The sequence below is a fragment of the Condylura cristata genome, unplaced genomic scaffold (genome assembly GCF_000260355.1).
Source record: "Condylura cristata isolate star-nosed mole 26May11 unplaced genomic scaffold, ConCri1.0 scaffold00003, whole genome shotgun sequence".
Taxonomy (NCBI): domain Eukaryota; kingdom Metazoa; phylum Chordata; class Mammalia; order Eulipotyphla; family Talpidae; genus Condylura; species Condylura cristata.
Genome location: NW_004567104.1, coordinates 47,099,170 through 47,118,862, shown reverse-complemented (window position 1 = coordinate 47,118,862; position 19,693 = coordinate 47,099,170). Strand labels below are relative to the sequence as shown.

General features: G+C 36.9%; 1 protein-coding gene across 1 annotated transcript in view; it reads right to left on the bottom strand.

Annotated features, from left to right (window-relative positions):
• Positions 1-19,693, bottom strand: part of IMPG2 (interphotoreceptor matrix proteoglycan 2) — a 42,029-nt gene that overhangs the window by 9,037 nt on the left and 13,299 nt on the right. The window contains exons 8-13 of the mRNA XM_004675473.2: positions 16,467-16,525; positions 14,591-14,611; positions 6,930-7,174; positions 5,083-5,168; positions 2,163-2,457; positions 46-1,310 (exon numbers count right to left, since the gene is read on the bottom strand). Of these exons, the coding sequence (XP_004675530.1) occupies positions 46-1,310; positions 2,163-2,457; positions 5,083-5,168; positions 6,930-7,174; positions 14,591-14,611; positions 16,467-16,525 (1,971 nt within the window). The remainder of the gene's footprint in view (positions 1-45; positions 1,311-2,162; positions 2,458-5,082; positions 5,169-6,929; positions 7,175-14,590; positions 14,612-16,466; positions 16,526-19,693) is intronic.

Genomic DNA, 19,693 nt, shown 5'->3' with positions numbered 1-19,693 from the left:
ATACATGATTATTCACTAATGCCCAAATACTATTTCTGTGCTTACCAATTCCAAAAATCTTTGCTCCAGGACTTTATATTCCAAGGAGTTTTTGTTAAATAGATCTTCTGAAAACATCATGTTAGTCACTCGAAGGCTGAAGAAAACTAGCAAAGTTCCTGAGGTCTGGGTATAACTTGAGTCACCTACTTGTGCAGGCTGAGTCATAATAGTCATCTCTGAGGAGAGAACATTTGTAGATATTTCCACGTAGCTACCAACCTTGCCATTTTCCTCCTGGATTAGCTCTGATTGATAGTAATCTGTGCCGGTCTGGTCTAGTTCTAATGAAATGTCCTGTACACCCATAATTACTTCATCTTCCTGCAGAATGGCACCTGTGGTTGGAGGCAATTTAGTAGACTGTATAGCTCTCAACAAGAGATTGTCAATATTCTGTGTTCCTACAAATGTATCTTTGGACAATTTCCCTGGGGAAGAAGTTTGTGCCCAAACTACATCTGATTCTGGCAATGTGGCCCACAAAGGTTGCATATCTGGCTTCTCTATTAAAGCCCTGCTATGAAACCATTCATGCCTGAATGGCTCTGTAGTTTGTTCCACATCTTCCTTTAGAAAAGCTTCTACTTGATCTGGTTTATCAGAAGCAGCAGAAATTGCTGTAGATGGCAGTAGAAAAGGTGTTTTGGTATCCAAATAATAATAATCATTGTCCAGTGTCTCTGGTGTATGCTTGGAGAGAATTAGAGATGCTGACTGAGCTATGGTCTCTGCAAGAAGTTCTTTTTTGGTGATGTTTGTTGAACTATCAAAATGCCTATATGTTGAATGCTCAGTATTTTGGCCTGTGGAATCTATTTTGTCATCTATAAGAAGTTTCTCATCGACATCTTCAGATGGCAAAAGTGAATCCTCATCTTCAAGTTGTGACTTCAACAGTGACTTAGTACTTTTCTCTAATGAAGTCTTGCTCCATGACCAAGTAATCAGATCCAACTTTTGGCCAGACCCTGAACCTAAACCATTCTCAAATATCAACTCTTTTTCCACAGAAGTGTCTGGCATCAAACTACCCACTTCTAATTGATTTCTTTTTTTGGAGGCTAAAGAATGCAAGCCAAAAGGTGTAGTTATTTCTTTAGTAATAAGATCTAATGTGACTGAGGTGGCCAGATATGGTGAGGATGTCAAAGACACCCCAGAGTCTTCCATGGGTGGTACTGTTTCTTTTGGCACAAGATGAGTTAATGGACTTGAAGACAATGGATCAATAGAAAGAAAATCTCCCGACACTTCAACTTCGGTTAATCCTAAAAATAAATTTTCCACTGATTAATCTACAGAGCTGCCAAAATCTACTCCTAGTTGTCCTAGTAAAACCATCTCATTGTTTGTTCCCATTGAGTCAGGAGAGACAACTGTTGACTTTTACTTTGCTACACCCAACCAACAGCAAAGTTGGTTTGATCATGTTTCTGTGATATGGCACATCACTAATGAATATACTCTCCCTCTGTGAAGATAACAATATCTTGGCTATTAAAATAATTCACCTTTCAACAAACACTTGATTTTTTTAGTCCATGAAAATAAAGAACCACTGTTAAATCACATTACGAACAAAGACTGAATCTAGTGGAAACTTAGATGGAAAGTTCCCTAGGAAATTTTGTTAGTCTTTGAATAACCATTTCTTTGTTAAGTGTATTTATTCTTTATATATTTATTCATTTTTCTCTTTCCCACATACATTTCATCCTTAAGTCACATTGATTTTTCCTCCACAACCACTCTAGATCACGGCCTTCACAATTAATCCTATTAAAAACAACTAGACTAATCTTTGTTTACCACTCCAATAATCAAGTAAGAAAAGTAGTTTTTTAGTAGTAGTTTATCTAAATTATCTTTTCTTCAATAGGACCTTCAAAATATTTATTAATTACTTCCACCCCACCTACCAAGTTCATTTCTTAATAACCTGCTTGGACCTTGCATTCCAACAAACTAAATTTGAACTACACTTTCTTACACAACTTTCCTAACACGTTTCATCGTAATCATGCTACCATGCTTCTTTACTAGTCGTACTTTATCTCTTCAAGACTCTTGCCATTTGATATAAGAGTAAAGAGATGTAAAAAGTAATTAGAATTCCTTACTATCTTCTAATGAGTCCAATCCAGAAGTCCTTTCCTCAGAAGGCGCAGACAAGCCAGTGTAAAGCACTGCTGGGGTGATAGGATGAAGAGACAAGCTGCTGACCTCTAAAACCTCCGGGGATAAACTGAGGCCTAGCTTTGAGGGAAAGGCTAATTTGGATGTAGACACTAAATCACCCAAAGGGCTTTCTGACCCAAGTTTCCTGCCAATGGTTGAGGGAAGACCAGAGCTGAAATCAAGTGGTGAAATACTGCTGGTGGTGGATTCATCTGCTGAGGGCCATTCAGTATTATCCTAGGAAGGAAAAAAAATGGCTAAAACATATCACAGATAAAAGAAATAAACTAAAATTATTTCTAACCCACCTACTCCCTACCTTCTAGATTTTCTAGGGACAATGAAGCAATGTAATCTTGGGGAAAAGAGGAAATGTGGGCTTTAGAGTCAAACAGATATATTATCAAATCCCATATTAAAAAACCTGTTGTTAATCTCTGCTTACTTTTATATCCCTATTTTTGCTCTCTAAATAGAAGTAAGATATATCCATAGTTAGATTCACTTCTGCTAATGCCAGTTGAAAGGTTTGCTAGTGCTAATAAAGCATACTACTGTGCAGGAAGGGATTTTCTAAGTCAGGATACCAAAAGCTGTCAAATTCAGTCTCTCAACATTCCTGCCTCTAAAGTAATCTAGTAACTGCAAAGTCGAAGCTACTACTAGGAGGTTGGGATGAGGACAAAGGGTGAGGAGCCCCATGATGACAAACTATGGGTGCTTAGAGGTGGATGAGGCATGATGACATACATCTGAGGAAGTGGGAATCTATTTCTCTAAATTATGTACAATGTTGTAAACAAATATTACCTCAATAAAATATATAGTAATAATAAAGAAATTCTAAAAATCAAACTTAATTTAAAAAATACTCACTTCTATAAAAGAATAAAATCTTGCTAACAGTGTGCGAGAGGAGGAAAGGAGGGAGGAACGAAGAGGAGGAAAAAAAGCAATACAAAGTCCTTCTAATTAATCATTTTGTTCTCTTCATTACCTATTAACATTCCAACGACTCCTCAAATAGTTAATTTCCTACAGTTATCACAAATCAAAAATAAAGGACTTAAACACAAATGAAACTACAGAACAAGTCAGCCCAAGTCAGTCAGTGCTTGCCATCCTTAAAGGGACAGCTTCTTTCAACCAACATTCAGCCACTATCTACAACAAAGGACTGTGAAATTAATGATACCAGATCTTCCTGGTCTTTACAATCAAAAATTTGCAAATTTTATTTTCATGCAAAAATGTACTAATCTTTAAATTTGGCCCAAAATATATGCCATAGCTACATCCAAGTAACTGGCTTCTGGCTTGCAACCTTTGACTTACATAGAAACTTCTGTCTTTACAAGTCATTCTAAAATATCTCAGATCTTCTGCTAGGGCTACAGAATCCAGAAGCTGAAAGGGATTAGAAGGAACAGAAACTAGTGATGCCATGTTTGCATGAATCACCATTCCCTGCCAGTACACCCTTCATGGACTTTAATGATAGCATCATCTAACTTGTGCAAAAGTCTGTCTACTACTACCAGACTGGAAATTTCTTGTAGACAAGGCCACACCTTATTTGTCTTAGTTTCCCCACAACTTGGCACATGAAAAACACAAAATAAATATTTGTGAATGAATAAATAAATGCCAAATGAAAGTAATCTCTGATGTCAAACTCCCTCTAGCTTTTTTTCTTCAATATGGAGCTTGGTGATTTATTTCTGATTACATATTTCAAACTGAGTTACTATATAATTGAGTACAATGGTTGCATATAATAATGCTTAAGTACAATTCAAGTATTTCAATTTAATTAAGAGTAATTTCTTTTCTGTCGTAGGAGACAGTAAAGAAGTGCTGCAAAGTTATAAGGATTAGGGGGAAAAAGGAGTTCCCCCACCTGTGTCTACATGATAATAAAAGAATCACATATTCATTGTGAAAGTCTGTACTGATTATAGTGGTCATTGCCTTTGTTACTTTTTTTTTTTTAAACTGTATTTGAGGAAGTTACTTTCTTTCTAGTGAATGCTTTCCTTCAGGTGAAGTGGCAAGTGAAGGTTTGGAAGAAGCAGAGAGTATCAGGATTTTAGGTGGTAGGAACAAAGAACAAAATTCAATAGTTAGCAGAAGGAAATTGGCAGGGGTGGAAGCAAGTGTAGAGGCAACAATGGATAGTGTAATAGTACTAAAACTCTGGTGGTGGGTAAGCAAAGCATATATACATACAAAGAAATGAAATTGTGCTCCTAAAACTATATACTTTGTAAGTAAATGGTAAATTAATAAGTTTTCTAAAACATTCTTTCCATGCTATTTCTGTACAAATGGAAAGGTTTTCAGCTCAGGTTAAAAGGAGCCTGATATACAGTGTATGCCATTAGCCAATATTTGTAGTCTTTCCTCTCCCTTTTCCATATATACATTATTCTATACGCTTAGGACTCTAAATGCACTCTTCAATACAATCCCTGGGAACAAAAACCTACACTATTTACCCATATTCATCAACTAATAGCCTTGGCTATAAACCATTTCTTGGTAACTTTTAGAAAACAACTCAGTGGGAACTTATAGTTAATTATCATGAAACAAGTACAGACTATAAATATGTTTTTAACCATGTGTGGAGTTTGACAACACCATGTGGACTTCATTTAATCACTGTAGGTTTAAATTTTTAAATAAATTTTGGAGCACATGAGTTGACAACTATGAATAATGTTCCAGGGATGATGTAAGAGAATATTTGAAATCAGAAATTCTCAGGAAATTCATGATGCCAAAGTAAGCAGGTGAAGGTACAAAAAAAGCAAATGTTGAGGGCCTGGCTCAAGACATAAAACATACAAACATACTTACCAGAATAGATGATAGAGTTGTCTGAAGACTCAAGTTTTGGTTGTTCCAAACTCGCTCTTCAGTTTCAGGAAGTAAAACTCCTTTCACTAAATAAAGAACAATATTAAAGAACATTTTTTTAATTGAAATACTATTGTACATGAGGTTCAAGCACAACTAAAAATTGAATTTTTCCTCTATTATTTGGATGTAGCAAAACAGATTGAGACTTGCTTAGGAAGCAAAATATTTTACTTAGATTAGCAGAATGTGTCTGATTTATAAGACCAACATAAGTATTTATTCCACTATCACATCCAGGACATTCCTACATTATTTCTTTTCCTCTAACAAGTCAGACTTACTCTTCCCAACATTTCTATGAAGTCACTGTAATTTGACTTTTTGCTTTGTTTTTTTTAAAAGACTTATTTGTGTATACAGAAATGGGGTATAGGCCAGAGGTTCAGGGGCAGTGAAAGGATTCACCAGACACAGAGTGGGGAGCAGAGCAGGCCGACTGAGAAGTACACTGGTGAGGGGAGCAGCGGGCGGGTCAGGAGAGGTCTGCTGCACCATGTGGATCACCTCTGGGACTGGGGATCAAACTCATGAGGAAGTGGCTTTAGCTTCTTAGTGCTGTGCTTGAACATGCTGTGCCACCAGGGAGAGCCCATTTTTTGCTTTTTAAGTAAGAAAATTGAACTGACATTTCTACTCATTTGGTTGATGTTAAGATTGGAGAAAATTATGTAAAGTGATTTCTTTTTTGGCACAAGTACCTTTGAAAAAATTGGTTAGGACACCAAAAATTTTTCCGCTACAGTGAAACAAAGATAATAGACTGCATAATTTAATTCAACAAATATTTACTGTATTTTTGCTAATTACTACAGACCTTGCGAAAATTGAGGCATTATTAAAAGTGAAAATCTATGGAACTATTCCTTATGTCAGAGAGACAAACACAAACTTATAAAGTATGAGGGACAGATGTAAACATATGAGAACAGAGTCAGAGAAGAAACCGATTTTGCAATAAAGGGAGAGGGAATTAATAAAGGGCAAGAGGGTGATCTGCTATATGCTCCAAAAGCAGAAGGAGAATCTCTCTCTATTGACCAGTTCAATGGCCTAACATAGATAGATCAATCAGAAGCAAAATCCTATTTTGTTTAAAATTTTTCCCTCAAAACTCTTTTCAATAGCATATACAATCACCTTGCAGAAAGACAAGTAAAAAAGATGAACTCAGGAAAGCAAATCAATAAGGTACAACAAAGTTTAAAAAACATATTCATAATCTCAGAAACAAAACTATTAAGTCAAAGGTAGAAACTGAAGCTTCAAATGAGAAAATCATTGAGAATCCAAATTGCAAAGAAGTAAAACTTTCATTATTTTCAGATGACATGATAATGTATGTAAAAACCCATAAAGACTCCACTAAAAGGCTCTTAGAAGACTTTGCCAAAAGTCATTACAATGAAATAGCAGGTTACAAAATCAATATATAAAAATCCATGCATTCCCACACAAAACAACAAACTAAAAAAGAAACAACCCCATTTATAATTATAAAAAAAAAGAAGTTTGTATTTTGCTCCTATTTCTCTAAATTATTTATAAATTCCATACTGTTCTCCATTTTTCCCACTCTTTGTAGCTTTTGGTCTACACATATTTCAGAGAGCCCCTTGATAAGCCTATCCAAAACAGCAGCATGATTACAGTTCCATTCATATCATGATAACTTGAGTCTCAAGCAGTATAGAGAACACTCAGAACCACATATACTAAGGGTAATTGTGCTCAGACCAGAAAAGAATTAAATCTACTAAGCCCTTTATGATATATATCAAACTCACCATTGATAAGCTGAAGGGTATCAGGATCTAGATGCAAGGAAGAGTTCCCCAGCAAAAAATTCTGGTGCAGTGACTCAGCAATATAATCTCTGAAGTTACTAATTGTATAAACAACAGTGGGCTTATCATCCAATTCCACAAGACCATGGTTTTCCACCTTGTTGGAGTGAAGGCTAATTAGGTCCCAGGTAGTATTGCTGATAGCCTCACCATTGAAGGTAACTGCATAATGAACTTCTATGCCACTATGGAGGAAAAGAGAACATATAAGGCACTGCCAAGGAAGCACAAAAAAAGGAGATTTAGGGCCCTCCCTGGTGGCGCAGCAGGTTAAAGCACAGCACTAAGAAGCTAAAGCCACTTCAGCATGGGTTTGATCCCTGCCCCAGAGGCGACCCAAATGGTGCGGCAGACCTCTCCTGACCCACCCACTACTCCCCTCAGCAGTGTACTTCATCCGTCTGCCTGTTCTGTTCCCCACTCTGTCTCTGGTGGGTCCTCTCACCACCCCTATACCTCTGGCCTGTACGTATAAATACATAAATCTTATTTTAAAAAAAAAGGAGATTTGAACCCCTGAGGGACAACATTAGACAAGAGGAGAAGTCTCAGAAAGCATGGATTCCATGCTTTTTAGACTTTGGGCTACTTCTTGCCATCCCACCCAGAGAACAGAGGTTCACAGAGCTAAGAAACTGGAAAGAGTTCTAAGAAAACCACAAAATGACCCTGAAGAACTCTGAAGCATCTTCTTTGCCTTCACTTTTACGCAACCTTTCTACCATCAAAACCAAGTGTGTCTCTCTACTATTAACTTGCTTCGTACTTCTCCATTGACATTATTCCTCCCTGGTATTAAAAAAAGGGGGGGGAAAGAACTTGTAATTCCACCCAATAATGGGTGATCTTCTCAATATTTTGTTTATCATTGTTGTTGGATGAATTATGTGCTCCACATCAGGCAGTGATACAATGATGTTTAATTACTGTGAACTAAAACAAAGCTGTTATTGTAGACATAAAATACAAAAACCTTGAGAATAAAGCAAACTGATGACTTTTTTTTTAATTATCACGATAGGTTATTTCTAATAGGACAGGTATCTAAATCTTTCAGGAGACATACTTTTGTTTGGTAGCACAATTTATAGACCTATAAAATTTACACAAAATTGTAAAAACATACTAACAAGTTTTTTTTTTGGCCTACTAGGAATAACTCCAAAGTTTGCTATATTATAGGGCATTAACCAATTCTGTGTCTAATTTAGCAATCATTTCCCAATTATATAAATTTCGGTTTTCCAAATGCTCTATAAACTAATTCATTTTCTAGAGATTCCTTCACCAATGAGTTACTAAACCTTGACAGCCACTAACAAATAACTTTATCTGGGAATGGGACTTTTTTGCTGTCTAGTTTTCTATGAACAAGAAAAGGGGAGGTTTTTTAGAATAAAGGATAGTGTGAAAATAAAATAAGTAGAAGTTGATAATATTTTATGTGTCATTTGATTTCTTTGTCATTTGGAGAAATATCAAAATATCAAACTTAAAGCAAATAGGAACACTTTTAGATGTTAATTCAGATTTTTCCAACAACCAGAAGCTAAGATTTTGTGTTTACTATATAGTAGGTATCCCATATCTTATCTTGTTTAATTTGATAATAACCTTATGAAGGTTTATTATCTTTGGATTATCATTAAGATATGGAACTTTAATGCAGTTGCAAAACATACCTAAAATTCAATGTGTAAGTAATAAAAATTCAAACATAGTTCTGTCTGACTTTAGCACCTGCATTCTGAACTACCAAGTCATAATCTTGGCAGCTTTAATTAAACTAAGTAACAGGATAAATCATTATGGGGACTGTTTTGCCCTAGTCATCAGTCTGATTTCTGTCTATGCCACACAGTCATTAGAGGCAGATCTTAGCTAGAGCAACAACCCTCCAAGAGATGAATCACTCAAAAGCAGACATGAAATATAAACAATTTGCCATCTTCAGGATTCTGTAGAAGTAAAATGACTCCCAAATCAAAGAACTAAAAAAATTAAGTATGTCCTGCTCTGAGCTACTTATATATGTTCATATATTCTTGATTATAACCGTTGTGGTTCTGTAAAAAGATTTTGTTTACAGTGACTATCCTTTAACCTCTTCTTGAGTTTCTATAACAATGTTCAACTTGGTATATGGCACTGAGGGATATCCACTACAAACTAAATAACAAGAATTTACTGTCTGAATATAAAATGAAAACTACCACCTGATGAAGATACTCAGTTATCTAAAGAAAAAGTATCAACATACAGATAATAGTATCATGCAGTCAAAAAGGGCCCTCCCTGGTGATACAATGGATTAAAGCACAGCACTATGAAGCTACCTGCAACATGAGTTCAACCCTGGCCAAAGAGGTGACGCACATGGCACAGCAGACCTCTCCTGACCTGCCTGCTGCTCCTCTCAGCAGCGTATTTCAGTCCATCTGCCTGTTCTGCTCCCCACTCTGTCTCTGGAGAATCCTCTCACCCCCACCCACACCTCTGGCCTGTACCCAGTTCTGTATGCATAAATAAATCTTTAAAAAAAAAAGAAGGAATTAGTCAACTAATTATTGGAAGGCTTGTGCTCAGTGTACTGTGACTTCCTTATAAGAAATTCTTAAGTTGGAGATGACCACAACTGCATGACTTAATGTTACGTGGCCACTAAGATCACCTAACTTTCTTGTTCTGATTTTAAACTGGTAAAGGGAACTTTTTACTTTTAATTCCCTACAGCTTTTTCTTTGGGGAAAGAATGTAAAACAAGTTGATGTAATAATCATACATATTTCTCACTTAAAGTGGATCAACTGACATCTTAGAGAATTCACTGCATTTTGTAATTTGATAAGCATGAATCCTGTATGAAATCACTCTTTCCTGGAAGAACTCATAGCTCTGGACCTGTTCTGGATGTTCATCCTTCAGATCACACACTGGACTTCAGGAGCCACAAGGAAGATGACACCCCTCACCTGCCAAGCATCAGGTCTCTTTGATGTTCCTGATTCAATCTCAGTAATTGCATTCAGGTTTTTCCTCCAAGCTCTAATAAGCTGTCAATCCCAATGAGGTAGTCTAGAGCTCTGTATCTGACACTGGCAGAACATCTGCTTGTCATCTGGAACTTTCCTCTGTCTCTGGTGAATCCTCTCACCCCCACCCACACCTCTGGACTGTACCCCAGGTCTGTATGCATAAATAAATCTTTAAAAAATGAATTAGTCAACTAATTATTGGAAGGCTTGTACTTGTAATCTGGAACTTTCCTTAATTTTTCATGTCAGAATATTTTGCTTCATGAATAATTCCTGATCTTGTTTACTAATAGAACAAATTCACAGCAAAATAAGCAAAGGATGGCCACCAGGAGGAACAGAGCAGTCAGAGGGACACCGACTGGTCAGAATTCTCCATTCTAAGCATCTACCACAGGCTGGCTCATAGCTGTTTAATAAAAACTTGAAAACAATGAAAAAGAACACAGGTCAATTTTATTCACTAATGCAGCCAGATAAGACAATTAAATCTGTGCCATTTAGGTGATGGTACTCCTGATGTAATCTGAAGGATTTTTAGTCTTTACATGTAGAAGAATAATTTTTCACCCTAAAGAGTATCATTATTTCATACATTTGCATGTTCTGAGTAATCACTTCAGGCACAATGCATCACAGTCACAACCCAATTCTGTTGAGGACATACATTCCCTTCCTAGTCTCTAAGACAGGAGCCATGTCTGCATCTGTTGAAAAGTGTACTTTTCCGGTCCTCCCTAGTGGCGCAGCGGGTCAAAGCACAGCACTGAGAATCTAAAGCTGCTTTGCATGAGTTCAATTCCCACCTGCCCCGGAGGTGACCACATGGCGCGGCAGACCTCTCCTGACCAGCCCGCTGCTCCCCTCAGCAGTGTACTTCGTCAATCTCCCTGTTCTGCTCCCCACTCTGTCTCTGGTGAAGCCTCTCACTGCCCCTGAGTCTCTGGCCTGTACCCCAGTTCTGTATGCACAAATAAATAAATCTTTAAAAAAAAAAGAAAAGAAAAGTGTACTTTTCTTTGGGGGTCTTTGCATAACCTATTACTAAGTTAACATGGCTTAAGGCAGGAAGCAGTGATAAGGAAAGAATGCAACGAAAAGGTTGTGCCAGTTAGCACTTGAGTTGGTTCCTGGACTGCAAAACCCAGACAAGGAGAATCAAGTCTTTACTGGAATCTTACCCCATCCCTTGCATGACTTTTTAAATATCACAGGGAGAAGATCAAGAGAAATATTCCTGGATCAAGAAAATTATGCAGATCAGGAAGTCTGGGTTAGATTACTGGCTTTACTCTTTATTGGCAAAATATAATTTGTCTCCAAGGTCTCTTTTGGACAGTCTTATAATGTTATTCAAAATACCATTTCAATTATAATCTACCTTCTCTAGTGAGGATAAATTCATTAAAAAAGATAAAATGTCTCAGAGAGATGTTGCAATTTATCACCATGTTTGTATCCTGGAAAGAGAACTGAAAGAAACATTTGAGATATCAGGAAACCATCTATTCTCAGAGCTGAAAATTTGATGTGACCTAGAACAGAATGAGTTCTGGCATGGTAAATGATATACAAAGACATCTCCAAATGAGGGTCAAGACAGAGAAAGTCAAGAGGCCAAGGAAGTATATACAAAGCAGAAGGCACACTGATAGACAAAACATTATCTGATTGAAAAAAGCTGTGCTGGCTTTACACTCAGCAACTCTAAGTTAGCCAGCCACTGTATCATCCTCCCTCATCTAAACTAGACTGAAACAGCTGCTATGTAGGGGAAAGTTTCTCTGTCAGCTATTTCCAGAGACATCAATGATGTTGGGGTGAAATTACCCTTTTTTATTCTTTCACCTCAAATGCCTTGATTGGCTGCTTGACATGTACAGATTTTAAACAGAAAAACAATGCTATGTCTCATTAAGATAGTTCAAAATGAGATATTTTGAAGAACTCAGGTATTCTTTTTCCCACTTACAAAACCTGGAACTGAATTTTTGAAGTGTGTGTACCAGGCAGACACATTACGGGTCCTAGTATTAATATAATGTGTGCATCTGGAAAAAGACACAAAGAAAATACAAAATTTCATGTACAAACAAATGTTTAGAGAGGAAATTATATGTTATATAGGAGGTTATTTTTGCACCACATAGTCACTCATACACAGCCCAGAATACAGGTCTACCAACAAAAAGTGAGGAAGAACTAGGTAATACTGGACAACACTGGAAAGTCTACCAAGATTAACAATTCTATCATAAAACCTAATGACTTCATATTGAATTATTATCTATGTCCCTGAGACTATTAAGATTCAGGAGCTGACTATCATTCTTTTAATCACAGGGTTTAAAAAACAATAAGTTATGCTTAACATGGAGCTTCCCTACGACCCAGCAACCCCACTCCTAGGTATCTACCCAAAAGACACAAAAACACTGATTGAAAAAGATACCTGCACCCCCATGTTTATTGCTGCTTTATTTACAATTGGAAAACCATGGAAACAGCCCAAATGCCCAAAAGTAGATGACTAGATTAAAAAGATGTGGTACATATATACAATGGAATATTACTCAGCAACCAAAAAAAAGAAATACATGTCTTTTGCAGCAACTTGGAGGAAGCTGGAAAACATCATGCTTAGTGAGATAAGCCAGAAAGAGAAAGAAAAATACCGGATGGTTTCACTCATAGCAGGAGTATAATGGACCAGGCGAGAAAATAATAAGAATAATGAACAGCCATATACCAGAGACATTTTGTGGGGGTAGAGTGGGGAATGGGATCAAAAACGGGAGGGTGGCGAGGGAAGTGCACAGGACTATGGTGATGGCACACAGGTGACTTGGTGATGGGAAACCTGCGGGGATTACATTTGAGATGAAAAAAAATGTGCAAAATGATGTAAAACTAAACTATTATAAAAAAAGTTATAAAAAATATACTAATCACAGAGTTAACATTAGAGTTTGGGCTGTTCTAACATTCTCATCACTCTCAAGAGGGCAGCAGTGAAACATTCGGGTCTTTTGGTTAAGTGCTAACCATCAACACATATACCTATGATGCACATATAGACAGCAACTCCATATACTAAGAGTATAGAATTCCAAAGTCAGACAAGCTTGGTCAAAATACATGCTATTGCCTACTCATAAAAATCACAGTAATTTAGTTTGCCTCTGAGGAATATTTCCTCACCTTCAAAAGATTTATATTAATTTTCATTTCAATCTCATAGAAAAATAAATGAAAGAATGACCACTTTGACAGTCTCTGAAATCACTTTTTATTAAACTGTGTTCCTTCCTAGAAGGTAGAGACCAACAGTTATTTACCCATTTTTATAGGCAGAGAGTTTACCCAATTAGCAGACACATAGTAAATGCTTGATGAAATAATATAAATTAAGATGAGGAAGTTGGGGCCTCCCTGGTGGCACAATGGGTTACATTGTACACTATAAAGCTTTTCGCAGCCACTGTGGCACAAGTTTGACCCCTGACCAGGGAGGTGACCCACATGGTGCTGCAGACCTCTCCTGCCTTGCCCTCTGCTCCCAACAGTGTGTTTCAGTCTGTCCGCCTGTTATGCTCCCCACTCTGTCACTGGTGAATCTTCTCAACCCCCACCACTGGCCTGTACTCCAGCTCTTGTATGCATAAATAAATAATTTTTTTAAAAAATGAGGAAGTCAGAAAGACCTTTCCAAATATAAATTACAGTGAAGAAATACTACTGTATCTCTGAACAAGTACCTATTTAGCCTATGCATTTGCTTCATAATTCTGTATTATATTAACAAATTTTCCCAAGAGAAAGTAAATTTTACATAACTTTTTTTTTTCTTAAGATTTATTTATTTGTGCATACAGAGCTGGGGTACAGGCCAGAGGCTCAGGGGCGGTGAGAGCATTCACCAGAGACAGAGCAGGGAGCAGAACAGGCAGAACAGGCAGATCGCCACCAGGGAGGGCCCAAATTTTACATAATTTTTAATCCCAAAGTTAAAAAGGACAAAGCAAACTTCACGATGAGTATTGACTATGCTTTTAGATTATGATACTTCTAAGAAACTCCTCAGTGGGCCCTCCCTGGTGGCACAGCGGGTTAAAGCACTGCACTAAGAAGCTAAAGCCATTTCCGCGTGAGTTCTATTCCCACCTGCCCTGGAGGTGACCACATGGCGTGGCAGACCTCTCCTGACCCGCCCGCTGCTCCCCTCAGCAGTGTACTTCGTCGATCTGCCTGTTCTGCTCCCCGCTCTGTCTCTGGTGAAGCCTCTCACCGCCCCTGAGCCTCTGACCTGTACCCCAGTTCTGTATATACAAATAAAATAAATCTTTAAAAGAAAAAAAAGAAACTCCTCGATGAAGATGTTTTTGCAAGTCAACTATTACACAGATAACTTTAATCCATTTCATTCACTTTTATAAAATGGCAATGACTATACAATTCAATGACATAATCTACTGAAAGTGGTTGCATTAGTGCAAGTTTTTATTTCTATTTTAAATGAATTATAATTTCAGTCAACTGTATAGAAAATAACAAGAAGTACTCTACCTGCCATTTTCCTTGGGGGACCTGAAAACAAAAATTGAATGTGTTAAGCAGCTTAAGGCAGTTATAATTATCACATGATTCATCAAAATGCAAGTTTTTAATATATTTTTATCTTGAAATATTTCCTTAAATGAAAATCCATATATGGTCAAATATGATAAATTCCTATAGATTGAAGGAAGTAAGCAAACATAGAGAAAGTATTCTTTTTTGAAACCAATAATCATGAAACTTGTCTTTAAACTTAGTTAAAAATACTTTTTAAATATTGCACATAAGGCTATCTCTTTATTAATAAACTTTTTTCAGTAAGTCAGCAGAGGACTTCACAGAGTTGTCAACATTAACAAAATCAGGAATCATTTCTTGGAGTTACAGTGTATGTAGTATGAAAATAAATAGAAAGAAAATTAGATAGTATACAGAAAGTCAATTTTGACATTTGGGGGCTATCAGGATTGTCTAACTATAATTTGTAATATATATTTATTTTATGTAATGACACTAGAACATCCCCTGAGCCAGAAACTGTGCTAAGCATCGTGTATAAATTTAGTTCATTTATTCCTCATTAAGACTCATTAAGTACCATCAGTATAACAATATTACAAGTAAGAAAACTAAGGCACAAAGAAGCTAAATAATTTATCCAAAGTATTTTTTTAATAAAGGAGATTTAGAAGGTAAAGTGTCTTTTTACACAAATTTTTAGTAATTTACCCAAAATCATCAAGCCAGAAGTACCAAATGCAGAATTTGAACCTAGCCGGGTAGGCTCCAAGGGCTGTGCTGCCTTTCCTGTGCCACCACAAGAGAAGGAGCTTCAAAGGTCTCACACTCTTAGGTATTCACAGGAGCTTTAGTAACAACTGGAGGCAGTATTTTGGGGGAAATACTAAGGTTAAACAATGGAACCTGGGATGGCGTGAGGTAGGTGTATGTTCCTGCCCTTTCTCTGCAAGAACAACAAACTGAGTAGCCTTCAGTAAATTCCCTGTGTCCTGGTTCCCTTATCAGAAAAAATTAGAATAATGACTGTGTCCTAGCACAAGTGCCATAGTAAGCCTGGCTTGCACAGTGCTTGGCACCAGGGTAAATGCTATGTAAGTGCTTGCTGTTAATTCTAGTAATCCCAGAAGGTAGAACAAGCATATGCCCAAGTGAAGATAACAATGTTAATTCTGCTGTGAGGTCACACATACCCCTGCATGCTCCTTTGCATCCAGTAGCCAGGCCACTAGTAATTTACCAGCTCTCTGACTTTGAAGCCTATTTCCTTCTATCCAACATAAGTATTAACAATAATATTTATTCTGAGAGAGTTAAAATTAAGTGAGCTCAGGAAAGTGAAAGGCCCACTTTCATTCAATAAATGTTCACAAGTACTAAGCTGTGGGCTTTAAATGAAAAAAAAAAAAAAAAAACTTCAAAAGTGGTATCTGACTTATTTGGAACTGTTATATTTGACACAAAGATGAATGCATCCCCTCCAGAGTGATATTAACACCAAGATGTGAAAAGTCATCACAATAAAATATTCACAAGTTTTAGTAAGACACTGAGGTCACATCTAACCTGACTTCATGCTCCCCTTAGTGCCAAGTGAAAGCAGTATTTACTTGTCAGCAGCAAGCAGCGGACATGAATACCTGAGTTCTTAGCCTGGCTCAACTACAGATCCCGTATGTCACTGGGAATATACTATTTTGCCTTTTTCTAATTCAGTTTTTTCACCTGAAAAACAAGCTTTCAAGAAACAAACTTACTAGAAAGAACAACGAATTTCAGTATTCAAATCACTGTTAGAGAATATAATACAAAAGACAGTCCGTGTGACATAAAGAGTGCTAATAAACATTAGAGTAAGACTACTTACCTAAAATCAAGTATACGGATGTCCTTGTAGCCAGGTAATGCAGTAAATGCATTTTCAACCTATTAAAAATAAAAATAGAATGCATAACTACAGAGAACATGTAAAAGTATTAACAAATTTACAAAAAACAGTCTCTATCACAATACTTGGCACATTTTTCCTTCTTAACTCTGTCTTCAGGGTTTTACTGTGCTTTAAGATTTGGTCTTGTTTCAAATTATAAAAAGCATATGTCTTTATTGGCAGGGCATTGTTGCTTCTTTATTGTGATAAAATGTGTAAATAATGCATTTGTTGCATCTCCCCCTAAAAAAACTGTAACAGCATTTTAAAATAAAATTGTTTGTATTAGAGATCTAGCCAACGTAGACTATCAAGTGTTTATTTTCTATAAAAATGTTTGTTAACATCTGTTTCCCATTCCTACAAATATGGACACAGTTTACATTGAAACGAAATCTACAAGCCTGAACTCAGTCCGCAGGAAATAACTGTGTTAACTGGGTGTCACTAAGGTGGCATAGGAAGCAGTGACTGATAACATAACTGATCAAAATATCACTTTGTGAGCATCAGATCTACAGGAGCATCAGATCTACGTTTTAAGCAAAATTGAATATTTCAGTTGATATTCTCACTAATTAAGTCACCATGCGATTAATACCAGAACATAGGAATTAAGTTGTTAGTGGTATTTGGGGATATCCCTGGGCTTTTGCTTTTAAAACCAAGTCTTCATGTTATCAAAAGAGTGAGATTTTTTAAAATCTTGGATCAATGAATATCTTTATAACAGAAGGACAAAGAACATTAGCCCATGAAACTCTTTAACTATAATATTTGCCTTGCTTTATTCTCCGAGTGGAGAGAGAAGCATTATAATTCTTATACGATGGCATGGGAATGGAATCCACTGGACTAGGAATTCAAGAATGGCTGAGGGTTGGTCCTAGCTGTTTTTGCTAGCACAGAGACCATGCATAAGCCTCTTATAGCACTAGTAATGACTTACCCAACAATAACATTGATTACTATAAAATTAAAGTGATGGTACCTGAAATAACACTTTTAACTGCAAAATGCTGAACAACTGTAGATTATTATTACTAAACCTGTCTCATTTTGGGCTTTGCCACTGACAGACTCTAAGTATGTATAGATATTCTAATTCACCACAGCTAGTAGCTACTGTATGAGTGTCTAGTAGCAAAAAGTCATTCTACTTTAATAACATCAAGATTAACAGTAGGTACAATTTATTGAGTGACTGTTATATGCTGTGTACATTATAATATCAACTCTAATTATTGCAACAAACCTAAGAGATACACATTTTCCCAATTTTGTGAATGAGCAAACTGAAGCTCTGAGAAACCAACTAATTTGCCCAGGATCATACACTAGGTTAGTAACTCCACAGTTACTAACATTCAAACCTCAATTTCTCTAATACCAAAGTCCATATTCTCCCTCACCAAGTGGCATGCCTCTTTCTCTTTTCCTTGCCTCATAAATAGGGTGCAATGTTTTAAGTAGGACTGGAAAAGCTATGAAGCTTCCCATACCTTCTCACCTGACTTAAAACAAAGGGAATTCAAAGAAACACTCTAAAAGGAAGGAGACCTGATTTCCCCCTTCTATTCCTAAAGACTGAAACAAAGTGATCATGAAAAGATTACTTTTCCACCAGAGTTTTAGCTATAAATGGTTTCTTACTCCATGGCTGCTGGAGCCAACCGACATACAGCAGCCTGCAGAACTGTGAAGTGTGTTGGTTTGGTGGCTGTGTTCAGAAACCAATCCTCCCAAGCCTATCACAATAACTTTTCTCTCTCTAGTGTCACATCTGGTGTCATCCCAAGTTTATCTCATTCTTCACATTAAAAAAAGAGAGAGCAAATAAAAGATCCTAAACCTCAATCCCCTCCAAACAGGCTTTCTTTTTCCCTGTGTCTTTCAATCGTACCTAGGAAGTACCACTGAAGGAAGAATTCCTGTGACTGTGCCCTCAGGGAAAGAGCTAAAGGGCCCCCTTCAGCTTGTAGTGCACACGATGACAGAACCTGTCAAAGCACAGTCCCTGGTCCTGCTATTCCACACAAACAACATGTAACGGTTGGTAGATGTTTAATTCCAGGAAATGGACTGGGTTTAGAGATAAATTAGAGAAGGAATTATTTCATAGCAGGTATAAAACCCTCATCACCATCAAATTACCACAAGTTAATAGCTACCAACCTCATAAAGTCACTGCTGGGGATGTTTTTCAGTGTTTATTAGACTTTCTCTAAATAAGCAGTCATTCAGCACAACAGTTTACCCACACACCCAGGTTTATTACAGTTCCCTGTCCAAGGGCACAAGAGAACCAGAAAGCAGATCCAAGACACTATCTGATGCCAGGTGGCCACTAGCCTGGCTGACATTTCTTCCACATACCATACAGCCTCACAACTTGGCCCCAAAACTAGGAAAGTAATCGTCTGGCCTAGATTCCCCATGTTTGATGGCTTTGATGGTGCCATTTGGCTGAAAGATGCACCTTTTCTCCCCCCTCATCTAGACACAGTGTCTAGAGAAGGAAATTAATCCAAAGTAGTGGAACTGAAAAACACAGAGAAATCTCACCAAGAGGGAATGAAAAAGAAAAAAAACAGGAAGGAATGATGTGCCCTATCATTGGACAAGGAGGGAAGATGGGCATTTGATGCCTTACTACACAAAAGCAAAGGCATACAAAGGCAGGACCATTATAGGTCCTTTCTGAGTAAAAGAATCTTGAGTTAGTCTTATAGAGAATTCTTCCATAAAGTAAAGTTGTGTATATTATAATGCATGATTCTTTAAAGGAACCCCTTTTTAAAAATATCCCCCAACCAAAGAACAGAGATTAGAGAGGTACTGTTCCTCATAGTCCTTTTTGTTACCTATATATTTAACGTCTCAGTATTTTTTTCAATTTTATAAAAGAAAACTATTAGAAATGAAAAGAAATTACATCTAGTATTCCTTCAGGAAAAGCCATATACTCCATGTAGTTCTTCAAATATGGTCAAATATTGTCAAAGTAAAACCATGCCATAGAAGACATTCTTTCTTGAATGGGCAGTGGAAGTTGGAAATAACATTTATTTGTTAGCAGATGACAAATGCATGCAAGAGTTTGTTTCAACAACATAATTCATCTTCTTCCTATGAACTTTTCATGAACTTCTGGAAGAAATGGT